The sequence below is a fragment of the Copidosoma floridanum genome, unplaced genomic scaffold (genome assembly GCF_036245765.1).
Source record: "Copidosoma floridanum isolate Cflo_tuat_1 unplaced genomic scaffold, Cflo_Japanese_pri ptg000032l, whole genome shotgun sequence".
Lineage (NCBI taxonomy): Eukaryota > Metazoa > Arthropoda > Insecta > Hymenoptera > Encyrtidae > Copidosoma > Copidosoma floridanum.
In genome coordinates this window covers 4,907,721-4,923,216 of record NW_028321909.1, presented here as the reverse complement: position 1 = coordinate 4,923,216, position 15,496 = coordinate 4,907,721, and the positions used below count along the sequence as shown (strand labels likewise).

The 15,496-nt window shown below is 39.1% G+C and overlaps 1 protein-coding gene across 1 annotated transcript in view; it reads right to left on the bottom strand.

Moving 5' to 3' along the window:
* Window positions 1–15,496, bottom strand: part of alpha-Catr (alpha-catenin related) — a 148,565-nt gene that overhangs the window by 11,335 nt on the left and 121,734 nt on the right. The window contains exon 3 of the mRNA XM_089597299.1: window positions 717–994. Within this exon, the coding sequence (XP_089453425.1) occupies window positions 717–994 (278 nt within the window). The remainder of the gene's footprint in view (window positions 1–716; window positions 995–15,496) is intronic.

Genomic DNA, 15,496 nt, shown 5'->3' with positions numbered 1-15,496 from the left:
TGGGATAGTTAAAACTTTTAGTGGTTCAGAGGTACGTGCTATTAATTAGCATTGATTGATTCTGATCACGATTTCGTATAATTAATACAATTTCAATACATAAAAATCTAAGTTTCAGTGACTATTTGAATACTTCAAGAGCCCATAACTGTACATGTATTTCTTGTACAGAAAAAAAAAAAAAAAAAACTAAATTTTTCGGCTGAAAAGCTATTTTATCAACTTACTTTGATTTACATCTATAGATACATATTATTATAGATGAACTCGATAAACTTATTCAATTCCTTTTTAATCTTCGTAAAAAATGTGATCCTTTACCAAGATTTAGGTCAAAGTTTTAGCGTAAAAGTCGACGAGGTTAACGATTGGATTATCAGGAGGCCTTGACTACTTTCGAAAAACTGATTATATTGAAATGTATACATGTATGTATACTGCATGAAAAAAAGATGAATTGATATTTCACATTTAATGAAAAGTATGATGAAAATTGAGGCGCTATTTGTCAATGTCACTGTAAGTGTATTTGACACGATAGTAAAAGTATTTTAGAACATTGACACCACTTCACAAAAACGAATTAATCATTCAAAGCCTGGCACTCTCCCTCGTCCGTCGTTACCTTACTACCAATTTAAATAAAAGCCCAAATAAACTATTGGTCCTTTTTTCCCTCAAAATACATAAAAAAAGTTAACACCATCCACCCTTACCTGTCGATCACCCGTCATGTGCGCCAGCTCGACCATCTCAGCGCCAAACTGACTGAAGGCCTTCACAAACTCGGTAAAGTTGGACACGCTTTCAAGCCGGCCGAGGCTGCGTGCCACCTTGTCCTTAGCCATGAGTAACTGTTTGACGACTGTGATATCTGCTAGGAGGAGGACGCGCGTCACCGCGCCCAGTAGGCACTTGGCTGCTCGTACAACTGCCTCGCGGTCCGTCAGATTTTCCTCGATCGCGCACTCGCAGAGCTTTTCGATGGCCGATCCTGCAACACATGATTATTACTATTTTTTCACTTTTTTCGTCAAGTCTAGAACCTAAAGCTATTGTCATTATTTATCGGTGGAATGAGGCTTTTAAGGGAAGCTTGTCAGTGAATGTCTGACCATACGTTGATTATACTACTTCAATATCGAGAAACGTATCTCAGTGTTATTACAAAAAGTATACCAGATCACCTTATTTTTCACTCGATTATGTGTATTTGAAAGTACATTACACTTTATAATTCATTTAGAAAAAATAAAACGTTTTAAATTTCACGTACTTGTGCATATTGCGTGCCCATACTTTAATAAATATTTCATTTGTGCACCTAAGATTCAAGTAAATTTCGATGCTTCAGTTTTTCATAAATAATTTTAAGAGACTCAAATCACTATTGCATATAGTTATTAAATCTACTGATCAAGAAAGGCTTTACGCCTGACTAAATCCTCGTATCACTACTTAAAATTTTCAAACAGCGATCCGTAAACCCAATGTAAGTTACGCAACAGTACGACACGTCTGGAAAAAGCTACCTGTGCACTTGATACGCTTGCGTTGTACAACTCCTATTTGCAAACGATTGGACAAAAGAGACAAAAATAAGATGTCCAGTAAAGCGAGCCGCAAGCTTGGCTTGCGTTTCTGGGTTTTATTTCATTGAAGCGGATACATCGAGCGAAGCTTACGATTTCCACGCTTTCGCCGTTCTCGATCTTGTAGATGCTCCCCGATCGATCAGTGGCTCACAGCGCGAGTTCGCAAATACGAACGCAAACTATATGCGCTGCTCCCTTCGACGTCTCACTCGAATTGCAGCATAAAGGGGCCGTCGGGCAAGTTGGTCGAGTAATAGTACCTACGCACGCGCTTTCGCTTGTTCCGCGGCCCGACAATGGGGAGTTTGGCCCGGCTTTCTTACAGGCTGGCCCATTGTTTTTCACCGCCAATTGTGCCGGAGCTGGTATTGTCTGCCACTTCGACGGTAAGTCGGATTTGCCGCATTTGCAAGCTGGCTATTATACTCTGGTTTATTTATTTATACCGCCTCCGTTTATTGTACGCGGTTTATGCGCTTTTTCTTTACCTCTTGGCTTATTGCATCGTAAAAATGATGGATTCCCGCATTTTTATTTTCAAGGGTTGCTTTTTGGCCAATGGATGAAACTAAAGCTTGCGCGTGTAATGCGGAGGGCGAATTTATGAGATCGAGAGACGCGGAGCTGCATATGGTTTTTCGTGAATGCAAAAAATTTGAAACCGTACATGTTTGTGTTTCCATGCTCTTTTGTTTGGATCTTTTTTAGTACGTGAATAATAAAGCTGGTGTTCGATTCGGGACTGGGAGCTCTGTGATGCATGAGCTTTTATCCGTATTGCAATTCATAGGGCGATGTTACTTGATTGTTGGCTTATTGTTTTTTGTTTGGGATTGCGTAGCAGATGTTTGACATTTTTTTTTTTTTGTAATTACGAAAAAAATTTGTAGGAGAATGTATTTTATGTGTGTTGGGTTCAACGGACATCTTTCCCTTTTTACTTTACTTGAAACGAGTGATTGCGCTTTAAATTCAATTGTAACAATTATAACAAATCCGTGACTAGATATTTTACGGGCTTGGTAAAAATTGCAAACTTATTTTAAGTATTGGAAAGACTGAAGTTTTCAACATTCTTAGAGATTTCTAGTTAACTTTGAAGTTTTTTAAATGACTTTTCATGATTCCAAACAAGTTTTTGAGTTTTTTCTCGACTTTGATAGAATCAAAAGTGATTTGACGATTTTCAACGACATTAAAATCATTGGATAGATCCAAACCAAAGTTTCTTTTTACCAATTTTGGACACCATGAAGAGTCTCGTGTATAAACTCCTTATAAACAATAATATTAATTAATTGTCAAATGCTTGAGTCGTTGCATAAAACGTGACAATTTTTTTCAGTGTAAATTAATAACACGACACAAAATATACTGTTGCAGATTAACTACGCTTGTACATGTAATGTTACAAACTTTTTGTAAAAAGTTTTTATTTTAACCCACATGGATTTAAAATGTAACATTGTCTCTTAAGTTGTTTAATACTGCACTCATAAATTTTACCTTGATAAAGTTATAAAAAAAAAAAAAATGAAAAAAAAAAGAAATACCCAAAAGTTCGCTGAATTTCCACCAAGCTATCTGCTGGAAAGTACAAGAAATCCACTTATCCCGCTGTAAATTCAAAAAGTTGTAAACTATCTTGCAAAGCGTCGACGAGAGAGCCTACGCTCTTTTTCGCGTGCGTTTGCTCGTCCGCGTCGTGTATACGCGTTTTACACAAGTCCACCAGCTTATGCCTCGACTTTTCGCTTTTGCATACACTTGCTTGTCTTTTTAGTTTTTCTTTTTCTCTTTACAAAAGATGGAAAAGACCCTTTATCTTGCAACGAGATGCAACCCCTTTTAGCTGCAAGCGAATGAAGGAAATTTCAATTCGTACCTTTGTGCAAGTTGCGCACATCATTAAAACATTTCTATCGTTTGCTCCCATCAAGACGAAAATGTGTTTCGAAACAAGTATTTGTACTAACGAAACTTCATAGCAATCAATAGTCATTTTTTGCTCAGAATCTCTTAACGTTATGTTCTTTCATCTTACTCCAAGTCTAAGGTATTGCAAGCTTTTCCCGTACCTACGTCAGGATTCACTCATTTACATATAATAAACCCACTCTCGTGTACCCCCCTAACACAGGCTTTGTTTGTCCGATAAACATACCACGGAAGCTCACGGTTGTATTAATGGTTCGTTAAAGAGAGCGTATACGTAGCTTCGTACGAGGGATGAGTACTGGAGGCCACGGAAAGTGCATTATCGGCCATCGATGAGCTTTAAAGGGATGTGCTACGAAATTTATCTCGTGTACAGAGCGGAGAAGTTGAGTAGTGTTCCTCGAAGTTGTTCCAGGGCCCTTCGAATGCAACTACACCGAGCTTGCAGATTTGGCTCGAGTATTACGGTTCGGGGGTTGTTGAAGGAGATCCTTGCGTTGGTGCTTAAAAATGTACTTCTGGTTGTGTTGGAGTAAACATTGAGGATACAAGTATTTTAGTGTGGTGTAGCTCTATGTTTTGATTGTGACTTATTATAGGCCAGGTGCATGACCGGTGCTGCCCTTATTTTACCCCCAAAGCCCACGTTAAATCTTATGGAAGAAAAAAGTTCGAGTGGCCGTCATTGGCGAATTTACCCCCCACAGCCCATACGACGCAATGTTAAGTGGCGCCAACCTCGTGCACCCAGCGGATACCATTAAAAAAATTAGTACTTGAAGAATTACAGGTTGATAAGGAGCTTTTTTACTTTGATTAGATATTTTTTACGATGAATAAATTTAAGAGAGTTTGAGGCTTGGAAATGGGGCCAGAAAAAAAAGTAAAATACACGTAATGACATGTATTTGATGCCCGTGTTTTGATGTCTCTGTATGACAAAATTGCTCTTCTACAGTACAATTTTTTACTACGAGCAATCTTGTACATGCATACATGCTATACATCCAGTGCATGTAGTGTTATTTTTTTGTGATGTTGGACAACCAATGTCTTTGTTACGAGAATACTAATGTAACGACAAAACGCAAGCTTTGGAACCAACTTTTACATTTACATGTCAAACAAACAAAAATTTTTTTTTTTTTTGCACAAATACTTAGTGCACTGAATTTCAAGCAAAAAGAAAAAAACTCGAAAAATTCGAAAAAAGTATCCGTATACCCACTCCCCACGCCGCTCTTTTTGCACAAAAAGGGCCGAAAAAAAACTGGGTCGCGTACAATTTGAACCAAAACGGACGTCCAGTTGTTATACACTGCAGTTTTGTAACGCGGGCTTTTTATGCCCCTGCCCACGGCTATTACCCCCCCCCCCTACACCTCGTCGCTGCCCGGTTTTTCATCCAGTAGATTTTCACGGCCCGCGCGCTCGCATGTTTTTCTGCATCAGTCCATTCTCGAGCGGTAATTTGTTCTCGACAATACACAGCTCGTGGTGGTCTCCCCTCAATCGTACAGTGTTCCGAAATACAAGCTCGCGTGCACAGAAAAGCAATCTGCCGATATCTTTCTTTCAATGGCGCGCTCTTTCCCCCCTCCCTGATTCTATTGAGGTAATAATTTACCCTCACGGGTCTTGCGATCCTTTGAGGTTCTCTTGTGGGCCAATTTTGTTTTAAGACAACACTGTTGATAGTCGATTTGATTTTATTGCAGGTAAAAGAGTACCTGTTCCATCGACAGTCGCCTATTTATAACACCCGGTGATTTGTAAAATCATCATTGACACCTACACTTTACATACCATATTCATAACGCGTTACGTAAACCTGGCACCGATTGTACTTGCGGCTCAACCTGGCATTGATGGTAAGGTCATCGCGGGACATCTAAAGTGCCGGGAGCACGGAAGACGAAGAAAAAAATGGAGATCGAGAATTCGTTTTATCGTTGAAAAATTTGATGAATCGATTTATCAGCCGTTCGCTTTTGTATTCAAGAAAAAGAAGAATTAGACTTATCGCTAGGAATGACGTAAGCAGCTGGAAATCGATGGTTATTGTTTGAAAAGTTCTCGTAACCGAACTCGTCTACTAAATTATGTCACGCACTAGTTGTGAAATCGAATACCGCAGTGATTAAAAAAGAATCAAAATTACATGCCACTAGAAAAAAAAAAAAAGATGCCAATGTCCCCGTAGGTATGTGTCACGGTATAATATTCTTCTGAACTGTGCATACTGTTTGCCATTAAAATAATGAGATTAGTATTGGTTCCCGAGGCGTAACACGATTATTCGTGTAATAAAGACACAAGCCCACTGTACGCGAGGCCTTTCGAATCATCGATAAAATCCTGTGAAGCACCTGCAACCTATATTTTTATTACTGACATCCGTTTAGTTGCAAGATATTCGTTTGGTTACCAAAAGTACAGGTTGCGCTTGATGATGATCAAAAGTTGAGTATCACATTCGAATTTATGCCCGTCCAAATAGGATCCACCCCTTAAAATGTATTGTCCAAGTAAACACTCGAGTCATTGGTTATTAAAACGCCAGGATTTAAGTTGTGCTTAATATAACAAAGACACGCGTGGATTCGGCGAACCGTCTAAAATCGTCTAAAATCCACTGCTTTAGCGTTAATGCAGATGGGAGCTCGCAAGCGCGTGCGAGCGATATTATCAAAGTACCGGGTCGGCCTTGATAACGAAACCATACGCTCCGGGCCGTGGAAGAAAGAAGCAACGCAATGAGAGAGGCTTCGCGCTGGACAGATACATCCACTCGGTGTGTTCACGTACGTAGGTGCGAATGCAAAACAGCGTGCAAGCGTGCGCGTGTAGGTGTTGGGGCGCTCAATTGCACCTTGACCCGAAAGAAAACGATAGTCGTCGATTCGCCCGTCTTGTATTTCTCGTGAGGAGCGGAAATTTATTCAAAGTCACGCGACGCTGGAATCACGCTCCGTGACTTTCAAGTTCATTTCCTCCTGATCGCGTGGCCGTAGTTTCTCCTCGGTTAAAAGCGATTAGGGAAAAGTGGATTTTTTTTTTTTTTTGTTTCTCCTCGTGCTCTATTGTTTTATGAGCGCTTGCTGTGGGTACGGTTGGGCGGGTCCCACGAGCTTTAGGTGTGCCGGGTGATAAGTGACGCGATAGGTTTCGCGTGCCCAGGGGGATCGGTCTATATGACTTTCGACTTTCTTCGGGGATGGGTTTGACCTTGTCTGGATGGAGCAGGGAGATAAGAGACAGCTTGTTTTTTTCCACGCTGATACGACACTCCCGTGATTCGTTGATTTTTTTATTTCATAATAGCTGAGATGCTCGGAACGAAATTTACAGTATGCCCTGACTCCACTCCGAACTCCATCCTCGTTCCACTTTGGTGTAAGGAGTACTCCTGGCTTTGTTCCTAACCTAAAGTTTAATTCCTAATACTACTTTGGAACAAGAAGTATGGGAGGTAACAAAGCATCATATCTATATAGATTTTCTTTTCCAAACAGACGAGAGGCATACTTGCGTCATAGTCAGTCGACAGAAAAACTTCTGTGCACAGGCTTTATTCTTAATGTGCTTCTCACTACTATATTAATTATGAATAAAAACACAAAACAACTTGTTTTGTAAGAGAGAAATTCTGTACTTTTGGCAAAAATGAAGAATCTTGTTTTTATACAACAAGTTTTCATTTTGTTCTTCATAATGAAAAAAAAACTCTGCACAGTAGTTACGTTGATGAAGTTTAATTAATAAAAATCGTCTTTCAAGATACCCTCATACATTTTTAAAAGTAAGTACAGTTGATTACATTTTTCCATTTTAAATCACGAAGCGTAGCAATACAGATACGCAGATACGTTTAACTCGCCCCTCGTAACAGTTTTCCTCACCCGTCCAACCCCTAATCGACTCGTCGAATTCCATCGTCTCTTCATACTTAGTAAATCTTTCAACCGCCTCTCAATACCATCGATCCACACCTACCTTTCCGAATAACGAAAAACACCGATTCATTTCCAAGAGAGTCCGGCATTGTGTGCTAAATCGCTCGTCGAAGCGATTCAACCAACATCGCCACGCCACCTCAACTTCGGAATTAATTTATTCCTCCACACCCGGTAAAATAGCTGGCCGCGTTTACGTGTCGTTTCATCGGCACTAAAGTTACACCCCGCCCATTAAAGGAGGGGAGCAGAAAACGCTAGTTAATTAGTTCGAGGGAGCAAATAACTCGGAGGACTCTTGTGCGCTTTAGATCTTTTTCGCTCGTACAAGTTGCTGGAGAGACGTCGAGAGGGACGAGGCTAGCATTAAGAGGGAAAACTGTTTTCCTCGAGAGAGGCTCGAGAGAGCGCTTTCTCGGCTAGTCTTGTTGGAATTGGCGCTCCTTAGCTGTCGTTTCTTGAGTTTCTACGGTGCGTCGAAGGGCAGGGATGAGCGGATCTAATGAAATTGTGTACTTGGACTGCGACTGCTTCTCCGGTGCTTTAATCAATGATCCATCTCCTGCTTCACCCAAGATGTAGTTATGCGGCCTATTGCGTTGTCTGGTATTTGTGCAAGTATTTTCAAAAGTCACCTTACATTTTTTATTTTTTATTCACAGATTTTACACTGGCCAAATTGTCATTGTGCTGCAACTACCTTAGGATCTTTTTTTTAAACTTGGTTGCACGAAGAGTTTATTTTTTACCCAAGTATCGGTAAACGTAGCCACTGGTGAGACTGCGTTAGTACTCTGCAACTATGTAATGATGTTGAAGCCATCGCGATTCACTTATGAACTTTGTACTCCTCCTCAAATTGCTAGTAGTGTACATAGAAGCGTTGCCCATCGGCAAAATTAACTACTTGTTAATTAGGCTTCAAACTTGGAGTAATGCTTTCTAATCCGGACAACAACGAGTAAAGTTTGGGATTTTTTCCTTCGTACCTTTGTCGACGTTCGATATAATTATACATCCTTAGCCATCCATAGATATTCTCATTAGAGTATTTCATCTATTATTTAATATTCACTACATTCCTTGTTTCTAACACTATTTACTATTATTAAATAAGACGTTCAATGACAGTTGGTGAATAAATGAAAACAACGTCCAATGGTGGTACTGTCATATTTTGTATTTATTTTAAAAAACAAAGCAACGTTACGGCCGTTTGGACAACATTCCAGCCCTCATCAGGTACAAAAATTTCTGACTTTAGTCATTACGATTTTACACCCCTTTCGTAAGAGTCAGAGCTTGTTTTACCTGATGAGGGCCGGGACGTTGCCCAAACGGCCGAAACGTTGTTTCGTTTGTAAATAAATACAAAATATGACAGTACCACCATTGGACGTTGTTTTCAATTATTTCTATAATAATCTTAATTATCAGAGGTGGTCTAGCTCATTTCCAAAGCTGATGCTCATTTGACTACTTACGACTCACTTGGCCAACAAATTACGAAGAGTAAAATAGCATCGGAAGATCTTAATTTTTTGTTTCACGTTGCATGCAAAATGTCTTCTCGCATCTTTTGAATGTTCAAGGGCGCACTCCCTACGAGCCATCCAGAATAAAACGTCGACTCTCGTGCGCTACACCACCAAGGTTTCACAAGGAACCTTCCCGGTGACCAGCATCAAACACAATTCCAAGTTCAAAATAGCTCGCGTGGCGAATGAGAGGCGAAAAGGCAAAGAAAGGAGCCCCCAAGTGCCCGGCGTCTTTGAAATTCTCGCGTGTCCTCCCTGAAAGGAAAAACGCGCGGCCAAGGCGCGCTGCCGAATGTTTTGTGCTCGACCCGATCTCGAAGAAAAAAGGGGCATAAAGAAAGTTAAAAATACCCCGCGGCCGGCTGTTTCATTCAGCGAGCGCTCGATCGATTCGTGGCTGTATCAGTGGGAGCAATTTTTTCAGCAGGTCCCACGCTAATTTCCTTTTTTTTTTCCACCCTCTAATTAGGGCTTTTGAAGAAGAAAAAGGGATGAAATTATACCGAGACGGATCCCCTCGATGCGCACGGCGAGATTAAATTCCCGGCAAGCGTAAGATGCGGAAAAAGTTGGTCGAGTGGGCGCGCGGCTGGAGTATCTTATTAGGTGCTTTATGCGCGGGGCGCGGAAAATCGGATTAAAAACTTTTGCCCCGAGTCCTCGGCATTGTGATCCTAATTGCGTTGCGATTCGCTTAGCTTGGCTTTGTACATTTTTGTCGTTAGAACCAGAGTTACGTGCAGTAAAATCCTGGACAATGTAGCGAAACCCTGGAGTTTAATCCCAGAAAAAGGGCTCGACGCGTTAAAAAGCCTCGATTTCCCAAAGTAAGGGCTAATTGGGCCATCGGAGGGGGAGCTGTAAACAAGCATTATTCGACCCTTGATTCTAAAAACAAGAATAAAATATGAGTCCCGTTGCCGTGGTCCACAGTATACGAGCAACCTCAAAGACGGAAATAAAAATTAAAAAAAAGGAAAGCCTCACATTTATGTTGCTCAGGAAAGGGAAAAAATTTGCTCGCGAGCCATTAGGGTTGGTAGGCGCAACAGAGTGCAAAAGGGAGCATATTCGCGGGAGACATTTGGCTTGCGCTCGGTTGGCGGCTCGCCCATCGCTGAGAGCTTCTTTCCTATTGTTTGTTTTATTCACACGCAATTCGTGTTTTCTCTCTCTCCCTTTCTCTTGAGGGTTGGGCGGGTCTCTAGGGGGCGGGGGGGGGGGGTGACGAAACGCATGTGTGTCGAGGCTGATTTCTGGCGCTAGGGGACTTGTTCTTTCCTTTCTTTTCAATGGTGGGGTAGTATTGTGTCAGCAAAGTGTGAGACGCGTCGATTTTATCCTTGGAAGGACCGTGAGCGGATCTTTTGTGAATGGATTTGAGTCCTTAAATACTTTGTCGAGAGATTTGAAGAAACTCACATTTTTAGACAAAGGCGTGCTTCGAATTAATTTAAAACTGGTATTGGATGCACAATACAGTATCGATTTTGTCTTCCTTTTAATCTTCACATCCTGTATATCTTTATATATAATTTAGAGTATTTCGTATTCTTTGTGAACCCTGATTTTTTAAAATTTTGTTCACGACTAGTTTTATATGCTAATTCTTTCTTCTTGTGTGGGAATAATGTAGCACATAAAGTATTGGCATGAAACAATTTTTAATATTACAGCTTGTATTATCAGTATGAATATTAACAGTTTGTAATAACGTTTGTTCATTAAAATATATAATTATGTAGTGTATGGTGTATATTATTCTTTTAGTGTGCATTGAACTTTTGACAAGGTCAGCTTTGGCTGACAAAATAGCAATCATTTTTTAATCTCAAAGATTCTATATGCTACAAGTATAACATAATACGCTTGCTATATTTTTATAGTAATGGGAAAATTATACGAAAGATAAGAAAAGAGGCGGATTGATAGATTATTTTGAAATATAATAGCTTACTCCATTAGAGCAAACATTTTCGTGGATGAGCATAAGATGGCTGTGATGAACGTTTCCATAGTAATGAAAAAATTAGATAAAACCAATAAAAAAAAAAAAAAAGTAAAAAAAGTAGAAAAAAAGGGTTCGAGAGGACTTAAAGTTACATCTTACTGCCTTTGGAAACATATAACAATTCAAAATGCTGAAACGACACCATTGTACTGTCGTGTCTGAGCAAATACGGCTAGTACTACTGAAACTCGAGCGGCGGAGGGATGCCGAAAAAGCACAAGATCTGCGAGCACGTCTGTTTCCCACCAAGTTTACCGAGCCATCTTGCCGACGTATGTATACACAACATACGGATGCTGAGAGCTCGTTTTTCCGTTTACACGGGCTCATCTCGATTCCCTTTTCTGAATAATGTAGGCTTTCACGAACAGGTGTGCGCGAGAAAAACGAGCTTTTTGATTTATGACCGTCGCGTTTCTCGAGGAAAAAAAGGGTAATTGTAGCCGGCGCCGTGTCACGATGATAATTTCTAAACTTTATTCTTTCATACGAATATCTTGCCTCTTATTTTTGTTTTAATTCATAAGTAGTCGTTAATTGGCTTTTTAATATATTTATTTTAATTGCCAGGGGAACAATAATTTTATTTTCGAAAAGAAAAATTGAAAATTGGTGGTTGGACATTTTGAGATACCCAAGTTTCATCGTCCAATGAGATAAACAAGTACTTTTCTAACGAAAAAACTGGTTTTTTCTTCGTCAGATATTAGTAAGGAGAAAATATTCCATTGATCTAACGGGCAGTGTTTTTTCTTTATTTGCAGGTATAAAAATACATCACAGACTTTATATAAAAAATTTATGAAATTTAATAACAACTGTGGACTGAAGGTGTACTGACTATTTTTTAATAACCGTTTTATTAAAGCTATACAAAAATTTTATTTACGGTGTATTTAATGTGATAACAAGTTATTTGCGCTGAAGAGGAAGGGAAGAAGAAAAAAAGCTCCTGACAGAACTTTTTTGGGTTTACCTTTTTACATTCATGAATCCAAGCAGTCCATTAAAGGTATATTTTACTTTGACATAAAGATTATTTTTCAACAATACTTAAATAAATTGATCAAGCGATAAAGAAAAGTATAGATTTTAGTAATAAGTTCTCATTGAAACATACTTTTGTTCATGAATTCACTTATATATTTTTTATTTCCATTTGTTTAATTAGAAAATGAAATTACTTGTATGCATGTAATAAAAATTTTTTTACAAAACACTTGGCCCAGTTTTCATTCTATTAAAAGTTTTAATTCAATTTTTACAACTTTTTTCAGAGAACGTGTTGTTTTAATATTATAATGAATATATTTCTTTTGATACAACTTGTTGATTTTTTGCGAGTAATTAGGTTAAAATGGAATCATGCCTAAAGTTTTTCATACATTTGCTTACGCACTGGCATACACTGGAGCGATGCACTATATCACTAACTATAGGATTTAACTTATTTTTTATTCACCAACTGTTATTTTTGCTTCGATCAACATAATTTACAAAAATCCCAGCAAAAAATAATCAATTTCTACTTTTTAGCCCTTAATCATTACTTCTCGCACCTGGAAGCGCAAGGGAAAATATAATTGCCGCGAGACGATTGGATTCAGCCGAGCGTCGAGGTATAAGTGCGCCAAGTGTCATTCCACGGCGCGCTCGCTCCACGAGTGGCTTTTCCTCCCCGCACCTGCCCCTTCCTGATGTTTTTATTATAGCCATAAGTGGCTGGAGCACAAAGTTTCGCAACGAAGTTCGTCTCATGATTTATGGATGAAGTCTACCGGTGAGTCGCACGTTTTCTTTTTTTTTTTTTTTCCTCCTTCTTCACAACTCGCCTTCGTTTAGCGTCGCGAGTGAATTAATTTTTTCTTTTCGCGTTTTGCTCATTGTAGTCCGTTCATGGACTCCAGTTTGGTAATGAAGATTCAAAGTGACCCGAGCCACTAGCCCAAGGAGCACGACAATTTTTCTGAATTCCACTTTCTTTGATCTTTTACGAAGTACAATGTTTATAAAGGCTCCTCACGCCTACACGCATATGTTTGAATAGACATAAACTGCTATAATTATTTCTTTGGTGCTAAAAACGAAAGAGACAGTTTGTACAAAATCAGGTGTGCTCCTCAGATGACCTAGTTTCCCAACTATCATGTAAGGTATGAAATGCTTTTTATGTGTAATCAAGTCAACGTATAACCTTCAGATTGTGATTTTAACTAACTCAAGTGTGTATCTAATTGTCTATTATATCCTAGTATTTTTACCGATGGAAAATATATACAGAAAATAACTTTCTTGGCAAATGTAATTATTGATCACTTGAAACTAATGAATTTTCATCAATTAAAATTAAAGACGTATTGTGATAAGAGAATTTTTTAAAATAAATTTACATGCAAATTTGAACCTTTTGCGATATTCCATGATAATCGAGTGCAATCCATGAAAATTCACTGGTTTCAATTCAGTAAATTGAATAAAAATGTGTTTATCGATTTTTCGAATTCAGATGATACTCTAAAAGATCCTTCAATCCTAGATGATATTGAGAGCCGTAACAACCGTACTATAAGTGTCAAAGAAAGTGATATGGATAATCGTTTGAAAATTAGTATGAACTCATTCTTTTAAGATTTCCAAAGTCCAATTTAATTTTTCAGTGATATAATTAGATAAACCTTTTCATTGATTGAATCGCCAGTCTGGATACTGTCGTCCAGCTTGAGGTAAGAAAAATTTCTCAGCCACGTTCATTCGAGTAATTTAATTTTCAAGCATCGAAAATAATCGGCGCATGAACATTTTGTCCCGGAATAAACCCGCGAAAGCAAAAAAAAGCGGCAAAAGCCATTAGAACCAAAAGCCGGGGCTTCGATATTAATCGGCGTCATCCGTCACCATCCATGCAACGAACAAACGCCAAAAATAAACGCGAGGAGCGATTTTTCATCGATCGCTCCCGCGACCATGGACAACGTAAAAGCCAATTAAGGCGCTGCACGTTACCCCATCCCAGCCACAGGGAAACAGTCCGCTTTTTCACTGGCAATTAATTATCGCATCCTCCGTTAATTATACTCTCATGATTTTCCAAACGCACGTGCACGTGCCCATGTACACTGCACATGGATGATTCAAGGGTATACAGGGGGAGGGGTAAGATTTATGTGCCACGGTGCTGAATTTTAGCTGGGGCGCAATGCATAAATTCGCCCGGCCGGCTACGTTCGTTCGTGGTTCACTTAATGCTCTTTATTATCGTGGCGACGGCTGTGGGAGTTTCGAGAATTTTTTTTTTTTTTTTCAGGAGATGGGAAAGGGTGCCAGTGGAGGCGTGTCCTTCCACGCCTCGTTTGGTGGTTGCCGGTGGAAGTTTCAAACTGGATTCCGAGATAGTCAAGTCGAGTTAGATTTTTCCTCACTTGAGTGATTGTTGGCCCGGGTTGGTGTGGCAAAGGTGGAAACTTGGATCTGTTCGTTCGAAACGATAAAAGTGATGAAGTACTACTGAAACAGGTACGAACTGATTGATATTTCTATCAACGAATGGATGATTGTTTCGTTTGATACATAATGTCAGATTTTTTTTCTGTAAGATTCATTGGAAAAAAACCGTATGTGTATACAGGATGATTTTTATGACTAAAGTGAATGTTGATGACTTGGTTCGTTAGTTTGATATCGTAGTCAACCAAAGTTTGATGAGTTTGGATAAAATGAGTGTGGGCAAATAAAAATAGGTGAGATAACAAGAGAAATTGAAGGTAGGATAAGTTTAGATGAGGTAATAAAAGTTAGAACAAGCGGCTCAATTTGTGTACATCAGTGAAATTAAGTATTCAAGGCACAATTGATTCTTAATTTAAATTTGATACTTGTACATGACGCAGCTTGGTTTTTACAAATCATCCAAAGTAACACTAAATATTTCATGCATGAAACGATCATTTTCCTTTTTTTTTTTTTTTTCTTACTGGCAGGTATCGTCTTGTTTTTTTGTTCACACTGATATAATAATAATAATAATCTTAAGGCTAATTGTAAGATCACAAATATTTGTCGTAATCAGAAACTTTGAGGTCACAGATAAACGCATAAACATAACAGTCTTGCTAACCAAAAATACACCTGCAAAGGCAAAAAGATTAATATCCTCCGAAATAGCAAATGCAACAGAGCACGTGCAAATGAATCAATTGGCAGAAAGGCTCGAATGCGCTGTGCAGCCTCTGCAGTGTCGCACACTCCCTTCTGACGCACACCAACCGCAGAAGTGAAATCGTATATATGTGACACGCGTTAACGACAACCTTTTGAACCGTATCCTTTCCTCTGGGGCAATACATTATTCGAGCTCGCACTCGTACCGACAAATCGATTTTACAATCGAATTACTTGCCTTAGAAAGTTTATTCCACGTGCACACTATATTTTGGACCAACATCACGTGTATGTCGCATT